Below are 16,412 nucleotides of genomic sequence, written 5' to 3' on the forward strand. Positions count from 1 at the left end.
ATATGTATTTCTTTTACTTTGAAATATATATATGTATATATATAAGTATCTATTGTCAGATAAAAAAACAGATATAAACAAAGCATGGCTGACTAACATGAAGAGTGATTTGCTAAGAACAGAGGAATGTTTTTATGACTTATTTGGCCGTAAATATGAGGTTAGGTTTTCACTAACCCTAAAGAAACTCAACATAATTGAAAAGTAAATCTGTGCAAAGTTGCTGAAATTGTGGAGATGACCACTAGACCTTAAACATGTGTTTTGTTTTGTTTTGTTTATTCCAACAGTGCCATCCCCTGTGAAGAATATTCAGGTCAATGTCAAGACAGACACTATTCAGGTTTCATGGTCTCCCGGCTCTGGGCATGTGGATCTATACAGGGTGGTGTTACTGGATAATCAAGTTCCAGTTCATGAGATTCAACAAGAAGATCCTCTGACTACTTACACTTTTTCTGGACTTACAGCAGGGCACGTGTATAACCTTTCTGTCATAACCCAGGCTGCAGGATTGGAGAGCACCAGTTTTCAAATAGTTAGGACAGGTATGATTTCAGAATTTGTCACAACAGAACAAGAAGTCAACGCTATAATCTAGCAATATTACAGGACATACTTAATGATAAATGGATCATGTTCCAAATGTATCTTCCCAAGTCAGCGTCTGACTTACCCTTGGCAGGTGTTTCTCTCGAAGGCTATAGAGGGAGTTACAGACACTGTGACCTAACTTACCTACTGAAGTTATCATTAAAGCAAAGTTAGCCGCTCAATTAGCTTTTAAGGTGACTGCAGCTAACTTAGCTGCACTGCTTAGTGTAGGCAGCTCCATCAAGTGTTTCAACTGATTAACAATTTGAGCCCAACTCACTGGTATCACAAGTGCCCTATCTGTGACATAGTTTCATCTGATTGCTGTATCAACTTTGTTAGTGAATTGAGACAGTATGTAGTCTGGTTATTTCACGATATTGAAGAGGGTTTAACTCCATGATTCTTACTTCTCTTGGTTGCAAAATAGCTGCACTTCTGAAGAAGAAGTGGAAAAAAAACATAGAGCAGGTTAAGGGACTTTAAAATTAAACACCTTTTTTTTTTTTTTTTTTTTTTTCCCTCCGCAGAGAAGTATTGATTCACAGAACTAGAGTTTTAGAGATCTTTTTTTTTTTGTTTTCTAATAAGTTTTTCAGAATGGAGTTCTCTGGTCATAGGGTGAAAGATAGGACGATGCCCTACTAGAGCCCAAAAACATACATGTGTGCACAACCTGGGTCACGTCTCTGCTTTTTTGATTTCTGGGAAACTGTAGGCCCAGTTTATCTTTCAGAAATCTCACCACGTATCCATAATTTAATATTAAGTGAATGATATTACAATGTCTGGGACACAGAGATGAGTGCTGTTGTCATCTGGCAGTAGTTGTTCTGGGGATTATACCCTTATTTCATTGTATTTCTTCAGAATCCTTGATTTCTTCCTCTTGTGGGGTGCAAAAATGTCTCACAAGTTTTTCCAATATAAAAGCATTCCATCTAGCTTCTGGCATGGTGCTCCATTTCAATACGTGGAGTACCCCTTGCCTGCAAATGAAGATGTTAAGAGGTGGCCATACTTTTCTTTTGATGAGGAGTTGGATTAAATGAGTCTTATTCCAATCCCACTGATGTAAATTAGGCAGAGCTTTGATGATGCTGTAGTGTTCAGTAAAATCTGTGCAGACACCCCCATTCTTAGTAGCATCTGCCTGGTTTGCTTTATGGTCAGAACAACTAGTGCAACTACAGACATGGCTCACGGGTTTTCTATTCTGTGAAGTGAGAGTGGGCAGCATAACCTCTGGGGTAGATTACTTTAAGCGGGGCTGAGTTCAGTTGCACTGTGCTCAGCCTTTGCCCTTTTCACCATTGATACGCAGTCATTCATACTCCATCTCGTAACAAAAAGCAAATCTTACTGTTTAATTTATTTAAAAGCAAAACTCACTATTGCAGTTTGGAAGCAGTAACTCTCATATGTTCTTTGATTGAAATATTTTATTCTCTTTCTTACTATCTTTTTTTAGCCCCAGCCGAAGTCTTAGATTTGACAGTGACTAACGATGACAGCTTGGATACATTAAAAGTTAAATGGAGAAGACCTCCAGGAAACCTCGATTTCTATAATATCACTCTGTCTCATCTTGGATCAGTTAAAGAAGTCAAAACTTTACAGCCAGCGGTCACAGACACTCATTTTGACAAGCTAACTCCAGGACGTCTTTATCAGGTTACTGCCCGCACAATCAGTGGTGAACTGTTTACTGATAAGATGGCAACTGGCAGGACATGTAAGTCTTCTGCTTCAGTAAGAACATTTTAACCAATGCTATTTTTGCCAACACTGGCCTTGTAGAAAATCATTGCAGGAGACAAAGTGATTTGGACTCCAGGCAAAATAAGCTAAAGAGCACAGTATCGTTCCGGGAGTACCCCTTCCTGACTCTCTGGCAACAGTTAATCTGGCAGTCAAAAGCAGTTACAGCGTAGTTTGGGAGCAGGAAGCAATAATGCATTTTGGGACCGTATAGTTGGGTGAGTCTGTCACAAAAGTGTTCTATGCTATTCCACTTCTGACAAACTTTATCTTGAATTCAACTCAGCATAGTATATAAAATGATTTACATTATGGGGAAGTCTGTATGTAGTCAAATTGTTAATGGAGTTTTAAATAATTTTGCAACTTCTGATAATATTATCCCTTGCTCTAGACACAAATCTACAAATAAGGAAAGATTAGGTCTCATCTTTCTTTACTAAGAAAGGCATGTGGCAGTCTGGGTAAAGCTGGGTTATGTTTTATTTATCTTCTTTCTGAAGTATAATTTCCTCTCAGGCAACTCTTGTATGAGTTCTCAACTTGAGAAACCCTGGCATAATTCTCCCACAGCATTACTAGCCACGGAGACATTTCATCTTCTCCACACCAGCTTAACCCAGGTAGAATTTAGATGGGAGAAATATAAAAGTAGTTGAAGAATACCCACATAAATTGTTAATAAACTCAGAGCCAACAAATACCAATTGTGTGTGTGTGTGAGAGAGTATTTATTTTAGAGAATATTCATAATTTGCAACTTAACCCATGTGAAAGGCAGGAATATCCTTGGCATATCTAGCTGCTACCCTCAGTGCAATATCATGTGGCTGGAAGATGTGTGAAAAGCCATAAAGCCATTCAAGTCCAGTAAGTACAGAGCAAGACCTGTTTTATGTGTATTGGTTTTTGATTGCCTAGCTCTACCATTAAAGACCTTTGAGATTACCTTTTCCATTTGAAGGGACTGCTTCAGATCCTCACTTCGAACTCAGTGCCTTGTATGTGGAAGGGACTAGGACATGAAAGGCCTTTGTGGCAGAAGCTGTCAGGCTTTGCGTTTCTGTTGTTGAGATCACAATTTGGCCCACAGTGTCTGAAGTTTTGGCCTTAGCTTTGAAAAAATCATTGACAATTTCTAAGTGAACTTAATTGACTCCAGAAAACAGCTGGGGAGCTGACTGAAACATTCAGGACGTATTCTGGAGGTGCACGGGGGAGATTTTCCCAACCCTAAGGAGGGTTCTCTATTTCTGATGTCAGAAACCAACAGTCAAAAAGTGAGTGAGTGGTGTGTGGGAAAGAGCAAAATCACCTTCAAACTGAACTACAAGACACCTGATGGTGCTGTAACTGATGCAAGTCCTTCTACAATAGCTATGCTGTGAGGCAGGTTTTGCCAGTGTCCAGGTATGTCTTACCAGAAATACCCCGCTTCAAAATTACTCTCCCAATCTCTCTTATTTCAGATCCCCAGAAAGTTTCTGAGCTGAAAGCCGGTGGTGGTGGCTGGCTGAGGTCTCTGCGAGTGAGCTGGCTGCCCCCTGCGGGAGACTGGGAGAGGTACCGCCTGCTCCTCTGGAACCACTCTGCCCTGGTGCTCAACACCACGCTAGAAAAGGAGGCGACCGAGCACCTCATCCACGACGTGGGCCTCATTCCAGGCAGGCAGTACGAAGTGGAGGTCGTTGTGGAGAGTGGCGATCTGCAGAGCAAGGCTAGCTGCACGGGGAGAACAGGTGAGCAAGTGTGAAAATACAAAACCTGGCTCTGTGGACAATCAGAAAGAAACAGCACTTGGGAATCTACACATAAATTTCGTTTTATTATTACATTAAAAAAGAGCTCCCTTGTAAGCAACAGAAATAGTTGTTTTAGCAGTTCTGTGAAAATTTTCAGGTGTTATTCTCGTGATAAATATCTTAATGAAAGTTTTGGGAATTACATCACCGTTCTGTCGTGACTGAGGCATGACATTAGATGTACAAAATTTCAGTGTTACATGTTGTAGCTGGTTGCAGGTATCTTATATAATTCTTTAAGCAGGGCAGTATAGAGCTTCCTGAGTTGTTGACCAGTATCTTCAGTGGCAAACTGGTTTCCTTGTCAGCCTGAGCAACATAGTAATATAATAACAGTATCAACAGCATTAACCAAAGCTGGCTGAGGTGCATGTTTGCATGACTGTTCCATAACATCACATTTCTTGTTGCTGAAAGAAAATGGGGTTAGTTCAGTTTAGCCTTTCCAGAGGAAATCCATATGCACTGCAGTGACATTAATGGATTTTTTTTTTGGAACGTGTCAGTCAAAGCCACATCTGATTGCTTCAAACTTAAGAAATAGTTGCAATATAATTGTTAATTGTTCTGCTCTGTGATTGTAAAAAAGTGCAGTTGAGAGGACCAGAAGACTTGGAGGAGAGGAGTATTTGGCAAGGATCGAGGCAGAGCCTTATCTCACTGGGGAACGTGTGCTAAGATGGGACCACCCTACTTTATCCTCACCCTTCCTGGTGGCCACCTTTCCTGCTACACCCTTACCTGTCACTCCCCAAGGGTTTCATTTTGTTAGTTTTGCATGACAGAAGGGCCAGTAGAAGCTGAAGTTTTCTCTTGCTTCTAGCCAGCTTGATCAAAGCAGGACAGATCCTCATCTCGCTTACTTCAATGTAAATTACAGATAACTTAAGCTCATGGTGATAGTTCTAATGGACACAGCTAAGAGATTGAACGTGGTCAAATAAATAATATATGGCAGTGGGTGTATCACTATTGTATTTGACCTCAGGTGGATACATAATGTGCGTGTTAGGAAGCATAGGGATTAGTCCCCTTTCTCACTTCATTTTCTTTTATATCAGCCTATAGGCTTGGAAAGTGAGTTGGATTTCAGCATAACAGAGACAAAATCGGATCAGGGAACTCAGGTGACAGAAGCCCTCTGTGTGTGCGTGCGCACACACACATGCACTGATAAAAGTTTGAATTCTTCTTTTATACCACTGTAAATCTGGAGTTTCTCCCAGCTTCACTGAGATACAAACCAGTGCAAAATCAATGTCACTCTGAGCCTGTAATTTACATCCTTGTTTGTCACAGCTAAATTGACCTAGATGTATTTTATGGTACAGATGTTTTATGGCCCTGTCTAGCACCCACAGTTCAAGAGAGGGCTTAGTAATTTCACTGAATTTCTATTCACACTAAAATCAACTGGCATCAATTTAAACCTAAGCATTGCGGCCATAATGCATTACTGAAGTCTGCTGCTACAGCCCCTTATTTGAAAGAGCAGCAGAAATAATAGATCAGTAAGATTGGCCTCCTAGAGGAAGGTAAATAATGTCCTCTTTGCTACAAATACTCTGTTGCTGTCACATTTCTAGCTTGATTCCTTACAGCAGCTTGAGATATGCATGTGTGTTCACTACAGTCATGTTCTTGTGATATTTGTGTACTTTTGCAGCTCCCGAGCCTGTTCTCCAGCTCCGTGTGAAGTATGCTAATGAATCCTCACTTAGTGTCATGTGGATGACCCCCGTTGCAGAATGGGACAGCTACGTGGTTTCACTGGGAGACAGGGATCTTACTGTCATAAAGAAAGGGCTTGCAAAAGAAGCTAAAGAATTTACTTTCACTGACTTGGTGCCTGGAAGGAAATACACAGCTACCATCACTACCATTAGTGGGATATTAAGCAACTGGACTTCAGTGGAAGGAAGAACAGGTACTATTTTGTCAATCTCTTTTGAACTTTATTTCTGTTAACTATCTACAACTTTGCTTTGTAGTGAAAAGAATGAGCATGGTGTCTAAATATCAAGAGCCTTGAATTTATGTTTGCTTCCTCAGTAGAAGAGTTACTTTTCTGAGTCTCTAATTCCTATCTCTCAGATATCTTGCAGTATTTATTTAAAGTTTTGGAAAAAAGTGGATATGTAATTCTCAGCAAGATTGCTTTCTGAAATATTATGTCATAACTGATCAATCTACATTAGCATAAGATTCTATATATGAACAATTTTTACTGCGTATCTTAGGGAAGGTCACTCCCTTGATTCAAAGCATGCATCATCTGGAAAAAAACACACAGGAAAATGTTGATTTAGGGCGAACATTCCAAGGTTGACAGACACAAAACATATGTGACCTTGCAAATGTATTTTGAATCTCTCTGCTCTTCTGATTCCAAAATCTGTATCTGTTACTTAGAATGATGACTGTGACACGAGGAAAGTCCCATTCCCACCCCCTACAGGGTGCTAATTTTGTGCACGTGTGCAAGTTTTAAACCATATGTATTTCTTTGCTCTGCTTGACTTATGCATTCTCCAGTGCATACGAAGTCTTGAAATATAGCTCTGATCTGGCACAGCCCACAAAAAGAAAGAAGTTTCTAGTGTATGAATCTAATCATGCCTATGCCTTGACAGTGGTCCTTACTGAAGTGTTGCAACTCCTTCCAAGGCCTGAAAAGTTTGACTTAAACTTTCATTTCTCTGGTATGTCATTAAGTAGCTGGGATTTCACTTCCTGCTGCCTTACACCCCTTTAGGAGCCCTGTTTAGGCATAGGAGTTACAGTGGCCCACTTCACTAAAATGAATCAGGGCCTGAAAACACGTCAGGCAGGGACAACATGCCAGCAGTGCATTCAAAGCGACGAAGAACATCGATACATCTGAATATAGGTCTCAATAAGCATTCCAGACCTCTGGATCTCCTTCCCAGTAGGACAACCTACTTGACTTTCAAAATAATGCTGTGAATATGGCAGAAATAGGTTTTACATGCACCCCAGATTGGTCAGCTTTTAGTGAAGCCTGAGGTATCAATAAAAGTGCCTTTAGCGGAGCCATCTGGCACTTCTGTGTTGGAAGACCATGATAAGGTGGACACATTATGTTGTGACGGTGTTATAAAACACGTGTGATTTTTGGTTTGCATTTATGTGAACATTGCCTTTTTTCATCTATGGGTCTAATTTTCTAGCTTTTGTTAACGATTGCTAATCCAGTAGTATGTATGCAAAAAGGTTGATATGGAACAAGAGGCTTGCAATCACATTTTCCAAAGTCTGAGGGTTCTTGATTTCAGTTTGTTCCTATAAGAATTTTGAGTAAAATCTGTGGTAAATACTACTTTTTGTTTTTTCTTTTTCCTTTTGGTTGTGGCTAAGTTCACCAGCTTATGCTTAGATAAAAGTTATGTTTGTTTAATAGTTAATTAATCATTTGATGCTAGAAAAGTTATTATTCTGCAGACCTTATGACACAAAAAGTAAAACCAAAAACCTCCATCTCAGTACATCCTGACATTAAAGAGTCTGATGTAGAGTTCTCCAAGGTATAGATGGCTCCAAGGTATTCATCAAACAAGTGTGCCATTTAATATGAATGACAGATGGAGAACAGGAGAGGAAAGGGAGAACAAAAGAACAGACTATTTGAAATTGTCATAACAAAAAGAGGTGATTTCCTATATTTTGTTCGATGGTATTTGTAAAATGCTGCCTCTTCCAGTTCTGTGATCAGGCGTCATTTTGGTCTGACCAAGGAAAGCTGTGCTGAAGCCTGAAAGACCTTTCTGTGCCATAGTTTCCCATAGACCACATCCCATCAGACAGGAAGCAGTCTACAGATTATTTTTAGTCCTGTTTGAGTCTGGCTTCAAACTGGAATGTTCTTTTGATGTATTTCCTCAGTGTGACTAAACTTGGGTTATTTGGGGGGTGTTGCTTTGTTTTATTTTGTGTCTCCTCAGTAACACAGTGACAATTTGCTTTGCAGTGCCAGCCCAAGTGACGGGTCTGACTGTGGCAAGTCAGGGATCAACCAACAGCTTGTTCACCAACTGGACAAGAGCACTGGGAGATGTAGACTCATACCAAGTACTACTGATTCACGAGAACGTCGTCATTAAAAATGAGACTGTTCCCAGTGAGACCACCAGATACCACTTCTACCCCCTGAAGCCTGGAGGACTCTATTCAGTTGTAGTCACCACGGTCAGCGGGGGGATATCTTCAAGGCAAATGATCGCAGAGGGGAGGACAGGTAAAAAAGAAATACTCCAGCGTGTCTTTTTTAAATTCCTAGAAGCTGAATTTTTTAAAGAGAATGGTCTTGCAGTTAAGACACGGGACTGGGATTTCAGAAATACATGGGTTTCAGCCATGTACTTCCTGTGTGTGACCTCAGACACATTATGGGTCGAGATTCAGGTTACGTTGCTTTATGGAGCCAGCTGCTCTGCCTACAGCAGGACAACTCTGTAGCAAAGATAAAAAGATGTCCTGAGGTTGATGTACAGCTGTGGTGGGTGAATTGCTCCTCGGAAGGTCCTTTCTTGTTGCCTTGACTAGATGGCAGTATAGGGCAATTGCTCCTCACTGAGGTGTGCAAATCAGCTTTCTAAAGGTGGTAGGATGAATTTGGCTTGCAGTCTCTCATGAACTATTCTTTTTCTCCAACATTAAATTATGTCAACCAATGATGCTTACTCCTTATGAGGCCCTCCTGTACAGCATAGGACAGGTTTTACTATTGCATCAACTTCTCTAAGTTTAATGACCTATGACATATAATAGCAATTCTTTGGGTATTTAACTAGAGGAGAAAAGTTGACACCACAGTGCAATTTCACCTTTTATATGAAGTTGGCAAAAGCCAGGCATTCTGCAGTTTGCTCCAGTGTTCTCTTTGAAGACAACCATTTTCAAGCAGAAAGAAAAATAAAAGCAATGGGAGAAGAATAACACTAAAAGACTTAAATCACGTGGACATATATTGTGAAATCTAATAATTTTGATTCTGAGAGCTGATGACCAGCTCCTCTACTGTGGTAAGTCAGTTCATTGTAGCAGAGTTCAGTGAAGATACGTTCCTTATGATCAAGGTCTTCCACTGTAATAACTCAGGTAGTTTTGTACCTGAGACTGATGGTGTTCTGGCTGTTTGGAGACTGTGAGCTCATCTTGCTGGATGGAGAAACAAAATGAATTCACGTTTTGGCCACTAGGCGTCAGAGAACTCATTGTAAATGAAACGCGTTCTGTGGGCCTTAATTTCATAGAAGCATCGGTGGTTATTGCTGTTAGTGAGAAGTGGCACTTTGAGCAGATAACTCATCTTGTGGGATTTTAGGAGTGATGCGGTGATGCCACCACAGACAACTTCCCTCACTGTTCCAAAAGGCAGACTGCTGCTGAGTGGGAGTCAGTGCAGAGCTCCCTAGTCCTAGGTGGTTTATCTTGTAGCATTGAATTGCAGGCATTCTCAACACTAGGAACGAGCTAGTTACAGCTCTTCTTTTTTTTCCTTTCTGTTGCACAGTTCCTTCCAGTGTGACTGGAGTAACAGTAAATAACTCAGGTCGCAGTGACTACCTCAGTGTTTCTTGGCTGCCAGCTTCTGGAGATGTGGACAGTTATTTGGTAACACTCTCGCACAATGACCAGATTGTTCAGACTCTCACCATTTCCAAATCCCTCAGTGAATGCTCCTTTAGCAGCCTTACTCCTGGAACACTTTACAACGTGATGATAACCACAAAGAGTGGAAAGTATGAAAATTATTCCTTCAGCCAGGAACGCACAGGTAAATAGAGTCGTTGAAGAAATCCAATCACCATAACTACATTCGATAGCCATTATTAAAAACCTATGAATATCTGACCAAACTAAGATGGGTGAGTAGAAGTTGGAGGGTCAAACCACAAAATTACAGCTTTACAGACCTAGTCTTATTCTTATGCCCCTACCACTGCTAGAAGTGCTACAAAATGACCTTAGCATTAATAGAAGTTGAGTGTCAGTTCTTGTGAGTGAACAGAAGTCATGTATCAGCTGTGGCTCAAGTGTGTTTTATTGCTCTTAACCTCTCTATGTGGCTCTTGAAATACATCCTGCAGAGCACCCTCCAAATCAGTTATTCAGACACTCGAGGAAGGGGATAGGAACTAACTACTAAAATATTAGTAAGATGTCACATAAGTGAGTAACACCTGTGGCTATTGTTTATGCAGTGTTCAAGGAGATTATAACAGAATAGAGAAATTGCAGAGAAGGGTGGCAATAATGATGGAAAACTTTTCCGAACTTCCTCAAAGATTGAAAAGAGGGGGATTTTACACTTGGTAAACCAGTAAAATAAAAGGAAATATGGTAAGGGGTGTTAAAATGACAAAGAGTATTAAGTTAGCGCAATAAATGCAATTATGGACTTCTCATGATATAAGTGAAAATCCAGGGGACAGCCATATAAATGAGAAGAAGCAAATTCATGACCAGTGTCAATCTGTGGAACTCACTGCTGTAAGCAAAACTGACCAAGTTGTTCCAAAAGACTGAAAATGAGAAAGGCAGACCATTGTCATATGATGTAAAGCATCCTGGAAACTCTACAGTTACTATTTTAGAGGGTAGGGTATTGCTTAAATCCATGTTGTGGTCTTTTTGCAAGTTCCTCAGAAATGCCTGGTAATTACCACAGATATAATCCCACTACAGCAACTCCCGTTATTTCAGGAAGTTACTGCTTTCTGAATCTTTAATTATGTTTTTTTGTGTGTGTGTGTGTTTTTGGTTTTTGTTTGTTTGTTTGTTTGTTTGTTTTTTCCTTTCAGTCCCTTCAAGTGTTCAGGGACTTACTGTCAGCAATTCAGCCAGAAGTGACTACTTGAAGGTGTCCTGGCTACACGCCTCTGGATATTTCGATAATTATGAAGTGATCATTAAGAACAACAATGATTTCATCCAAACAAAAAGCGTCCCAAAGGATGAAAATGAATGTGTGTTCACTAATCTGGTCCCGGGGAGGCAGTACAGCGTCACAGTCAGCACAAGGAGTGGGAAATATGAAACCAGCGAGAGGGTCTATGGCAGAACAAGTAAGTAAATACCCCAGAAACATCCTGAGACAATCCAGGATTATTATTTTTTTATTTACTGTATATTGCTCTTAGAAATACTGTATGATTTTAGCATAGGATGACTCTTGAGTGTGACTCTTCAAATGCATGTCATTCCAAAGATGAAAAGCAGTATTGAGTTTATGAGTGATGTTTAAGTTACAAACATACAGAAAGTTAAAAAAGGAGACTTGTGCTGTGACCTTGGAATGTTAAATCTTGAAACACGGAAAACTGAAAACGAGAGCTGTACAGATTTCCACATCAGCTTAGTATTTATACTTGAGCTAGGCCAGAATGTACAAGATGAGGATTTTTCTTGTCATGGAAATGTACAAGGATGTTTAGGGAGGCTAAGTGCCATCTGCTTCTTTTAGTAAGGAACTGAATGAAAAGTTGTAGCTCAGTGATGTGGCCTCAGAGCTGTTATCTTTTTTGCTGTGATCTGGTAAGAAGTACTGAGAAGTTTTCTTTTCTCACCTCTTCAGTGCCAGAGTCAGTGAAGGAATTGACTCTTAGTAACAGAAGCACAGAAGATCTGCAGGTGACTTGGTCAAAGGCTGAGGGTGATGTGGATAAGTACGAGATTCAGCTCCTCTTCAATGATATGAAGATCTTCCCACCCATTTTCCTCGGAAACACTGTTGAGGAGTATTGGTTCACAGCTCTGACTCCAGGACGTCTATACAAAATTCTTGTCTTGACAATCAGTGGAGATGCACAACGTGCTACTTTCATAGAAGGCCTGACAAGTAAGAAATAACACGGTATTTAAAATGTGTTGGGGCTCTTCTAGGTGAAAAAACGAGGCACAGAAAATCAAGGCTGAATCATGATCTTATTTGAGTTCCTGTAACAGAGGCATGAACACAAATCTTATTGAAAACCACACTACATCAACTAACTTTATCTGCACTTAACAAATGTCATAGTTGTCAATATGTGATTGTTGGCAGATAATCTGATGTGCTGCATAGGAAGGGTGTTGAGATGTCAGTGCAAGGGTTGCTGTTATTCTCACACATGCCAGTTTTTTGCTTAGTATCTCTGGGTAAATCAGTTAAGTTATTTTACACCTCTGTTTACCTACCTGAAATGAGTGGGTGAGATGATAACTGCAAAATGGCTAACTAATTCAGTGTACATAAAGAGCTTTGATCTTCTGAGGTGTTTGTAAAGCATCACTTGAAAAAGAGGGAAGTAATCCTGATAAGGAACATTTTAACTTTTTTCTGTTTAACTTGCTTACATTTTCTTTGCTGTTGTTGCCATAAACACTTAGAATTGCTTTTCTAAAATAGCACAATCCAACACAAATGTCTGAAGCTTTACTTGTGTTTACCCATGAGTGAAATTGTTTGTACCTGTTAATGCTCTTTGTCCTTTGAATCATTTGTGATGGCCATAAAAATGTAGGAAACAAAAAGTCTGAATGAACCAGGAACTTTGTGAGCAGGTGTCTTTATGTTCCTTTTTTTTTCCTCCAGTTCCAAGTGCAGTGAGAAACATCCATGTTTCACCTAATGGCATGACAAACAGCCTGAAAGTGAGCTGGACACCTGGAGGTGGAGATGTTGATTCCTACACAGTGACTATATTTCAGCAAAACCATCAGCTTGATTCCCAGAGTGTCTCCAAACACGTCTCTGAGCACACGTTTCACAAGTTGGAAGCTGGGGAGCTGTACCGGGTGGTGGTGCAATCAAACAGCGGTGCCTTGCACAACAGCTTAGAAGCTTTTGGAAGAACAAGTATGTTTCTTTTGAGACAAGGAGCAAGTTTTATTGTGTCCACCCAGAAGCTGACTCGTATGAAATAAGTTACACACTGCCTATTTATGCAACACACCATTGAGTGTGGGGAGACACAGACTCATGAGAAGTGTTTTTATTTCAAAGAGCTTGAGTCCTTGCTCTTGCAAACACTTAGGTGTGGCTCCATTAACAGCAGTGAGATCTGTCACATAAGTAGCTTTACCTGGGTAAATGTGTGTGGGATTCAGGCTCCCAGCCCAAAGTGTGCCTTTGTAGGAGGAATGAAATTTCATCCCTGCCCAGTCCTGTGCCTGAATCTATCCAACACATGCACCTGTGGGACTCTGCAGTCAAATGCTGTGTGCTGGCAGTACCCATTGCGTGGTCAAGGCTTCTTAGGTGATACAATGCCCCAATACACTACTTGTCAGGATGCAAAAGACAACTTGTTTTTAATCCGTCTTCTCTCTTTTGCACCTGTATGTTTGCTGTGGCCTTGACTTTTGTGCAGCAGTAGGTGGCTAACATTTTCTATTTTGTGCCACTATTTTGAAACAATTTAACACTTTTTTAAATCAGTTATTCTCCATACACCTTTTTAACCTGCTTCAGACAGTTCATCCAACTCTTCATCCCCCTTTTCATTGTAATTTAAGTATATCTTCGGCTTTTCCATGCCCAGTTCAGAGATCCATGGTGTTCTGTAACTTCGCCTGACTGTATTTATGTCTAGGGATTATTTACTTGTGCAAATACATGCACAGGCATCCATCGCTTTTCCCATGAATGAACATGCAAATGTATATTCTCTATTAATTACTCAAAATTGTGTACTGAATGGTCTGTATTTCACCTGGTAATGTCATGCCTTTAATTGTTGCTTCCAGTTCCAGCATCTGTCCAAGAATTATTAGCCCACCACGCTTACAGCAGTCATTCCTTGTTAGTAACCTGGCAGAAGGCTCCTGGTGTAGCTGAAAGATATGACATTCTGCTCTTGAATGAGCAAGGAGTCCTACTGAGCAACAAATCAGAACCAGCTACTGCCAAACAGCACAAATTTGAAGATTTATTAGCTGGCAAGAAGTATAAAATACAAGTTTTGACAGTCAGTGGTGGACTCTTCAGTAAACGAGCAGAAACTGCTGGCCGAACAGGTAATTAGAACATCTTGGTTTATTTATAGCTCCCTCAGTAAGATATCATTGAATACATGAATCATCTGTATGTCTTGATACTGGAAAGCTTCTGATAAGAACAGACTCCAGATATTCATGCATCATTTTTCCTGTTATGTGCTTGATATGTGACTTTGAAATTTGCTGGCATAATAAGGTGGCCAAGGTGGCCATACTGCATATAAGAATACTAAAGCAGAGTTTAAGTGCCTCCCTCAGTCTATCCTCTATGGAATGATCTGAATTCCATATTGTTAAGAAGTTTTTAATTCACAGTCTCAAGGCTCTTAGCACAGGACTTCATGTAAATAAGAATCTCTAAACTTTGAGCCAAATCTTGCAGTCTTCACTCTAGTAAAGCTTCTTGTAGAAGTTAATGGACAGTTCTGTGCTGAGCACAGGCCGGAGAACCAGGCCTACTGGGAAATACAAACATTATATTGGAGGGACGCAGTGGCACCTCATAAATGCTTTTTCCTTGCTTATGAAAGTTGCTGTTGACATTACTTAGCTACTTGTGGCTTAATTGAAATATATTACAGCCATGAGTTGTTACGTTATTTAAGGTTCAGCTTAGTGCATAGTCACCCTGATACTTACTCTTGCATTTATCCTTCTTTTCAGTTCCAGCAGCTGTCACAAACCTGAAGGTCACCGAGAACACCACTGACCGCCTGTCCTTTAGCTGGACCACCTCACAAGGAGAGCTTGATTCCTACGACATCTTCCTGTACAACCCAGACAAGTCCCTTCATGACAGGATTTCAGGAGAACAAAACCTTCAGCAGTGTTCATTCCTGAACCTGAGGCAAGGCAGGATGTATCGAATGGTGATCGTTACCCACAGTGGAGACCTCCGGAACGAGTCATCTATCTTTGGGAGAACAGGTAAGAACATGCAAGAAAAGCAAATGTCTCGAGTGTGGTACTTGTGAGAGACACCAGTGAGCTTGTCTGGGCGTGATGCCCATGCTAGATACAAGCAACTATTAGAAGTATGTCAATTTTCTTATACATGAGAGCATTAGGCAAATAAGAGGGAAAATTCTAAGTTATGTACTTACAAGAAGAGAAACGTAGCAAAAAAGGTTTACTATCTGTGTTTTACAATAGTTCCCAGGTACTCAGGTTAGGAGAAGGGCATCCCAATTTATGCTGCATAAGCTTTAAAAGAAAACACGTGACTCCCTCCCAAAAACCCATACTGGTCGGTGAGTGGAAAAGACAAAAAGGCAAAGCAAGAAGGGTTAACGGAGTAGGCAGTCTTCCAGTGCAATAAAACTTGTTTCCCATGGGGAGCTCTGGAGGCATCTCCGTATTTGCTCAGCCACATGTGGGAAGCAGTTTCTGAAGCAGCTCTAGCAGACCTGACCATCTGTGAAACCTTCCTTTATTCTCTGATCCTCAGCGTAGTAACACCTGTGGACCACTGCTTCTGCACAGTGATGCACTTTCTCCAGCTCCATCACAACTGGATGTTTCCAGACACTGGCTAGGAAAAAGCTGCTTAACATCTGCAAAACTATCTATTATGAACATTTCAGCTCCTTTTGGGGACAATGGCTGTTCAAAATATGAAAGCAAAGTGCTGAGATGTACTTCCTGATGCTTCCTGCATTTCTGGCCAGCTGCGGTGTCTGTCTACATTACTACATGTCTGTCATGATGTGAAACCCTTATATCTAAGTATAAGGTCTGTCTGTTGCTTCTCCTCACCCTAAGGAAGTTCAATATCCACTCCCTTTTTTTCAGTACCAGCGCCAGTTGTTGGTCTCAAGGCATCCAACAGAAACATGACAGACAGTCTGTGGTTCACCTGGGGGCCAGCAGCAGGAGACGTCGACTTCTATGAGCTGAATCTTTACAACCCGAATGGGACACAGAAAGAAACGTGGCAAAGGAAAGACCTGAAAGAGTGGCATTTCCAGGGGCTTGTTCCTGGCAGAAAGTACACTCTGGTTGTGGTGACTCACAGTGGTGACCTGACCAACACAGCAAATGCTGAAGGAAGAACAGGTAAGACCCAAAAGGTTTGGGATTTTGTTTAGTCATCTCTGTCAGGATTCAGATCAGTTCACAGCTATGCAACAGACTTTTTTTCTGATGATGAAGGATTTATTATTATAAGAATCATTTAAGCTCTAAAAGATAAAGGATATCCCTGAGGGTATTAAACCAATGGCGTGTGATTTTGTTCAGCACCATTTTTCACAG

The 16,412-nt window shown here is 40.7% G+C and overlaps 1 protein-coding gene across 2 annotated transcripts in view; it reads left to right on the forward strand.

Annotated features, from left to right (window-relative positions):
• Nucleotides 1-16,412, forward strand: part of PTPRB (protein tyrosine phosphatase receptor type B) — a gene marked incomplete at its 3' end in the record, with an annotated part of 62,658 nt that overhangs the window by 23,967 nt on the left and 22,279 nt on the right. For both annotated transcript variants that reach the window (XM_084302957.1, XM_084302956.1), the window contains exons 6-17: nt 291-548; nt 2,066-2,329; nt 3,825-4,094; nt 5,824-6,084; nt 8,146-8,412; nt 9,691-9,954; nt 10,982-11,245; nt 11,755-12,018; nt 12,754-13,017; nt 13,908-14,177; nt 14,823-15,086; nt 15,951-16,214. In XM_084302957.1, coding sequence (XP_084159083.1) covers nt 291-548; nt 2,066-2,329; nt 3,825-4,094; nt 5,824-6,084; nt 8,146-8,412; nt 9,691-9,954; nt 10,982-11,245; nt 11,755-12,018; nt 12,754-13,017; nt 13,908-14,177; nt 14,823-15,086; nt 15,951-16,214 — 3,174 coding nt within the window. The remainder of the gene's footprint in view (nt 1-290; nt 549-2,065; nt 2,330-3,824; nt 4,095-5,823; nt 6,085-8,145; nt 8,413-9,690; nt 9,955-10,981; nt 11,246-11,754; nt 12,019-12,753; nt 13,018-13,907; nt 14,178-14,822; nt 15,087-15,950; nt 16,215-16,412) is intronic.

The sequence above is a fragment of the Netta rufina genome, assembly GCF_964035555.1.
Source record: "Netta rufina genome assembly, chromosome: 1".
Lineage (NCBI taxonomy): Eukaryota > Metazoa > Chordata > Aves > Anseriformes > Anatidae > Netta > Netta rufina.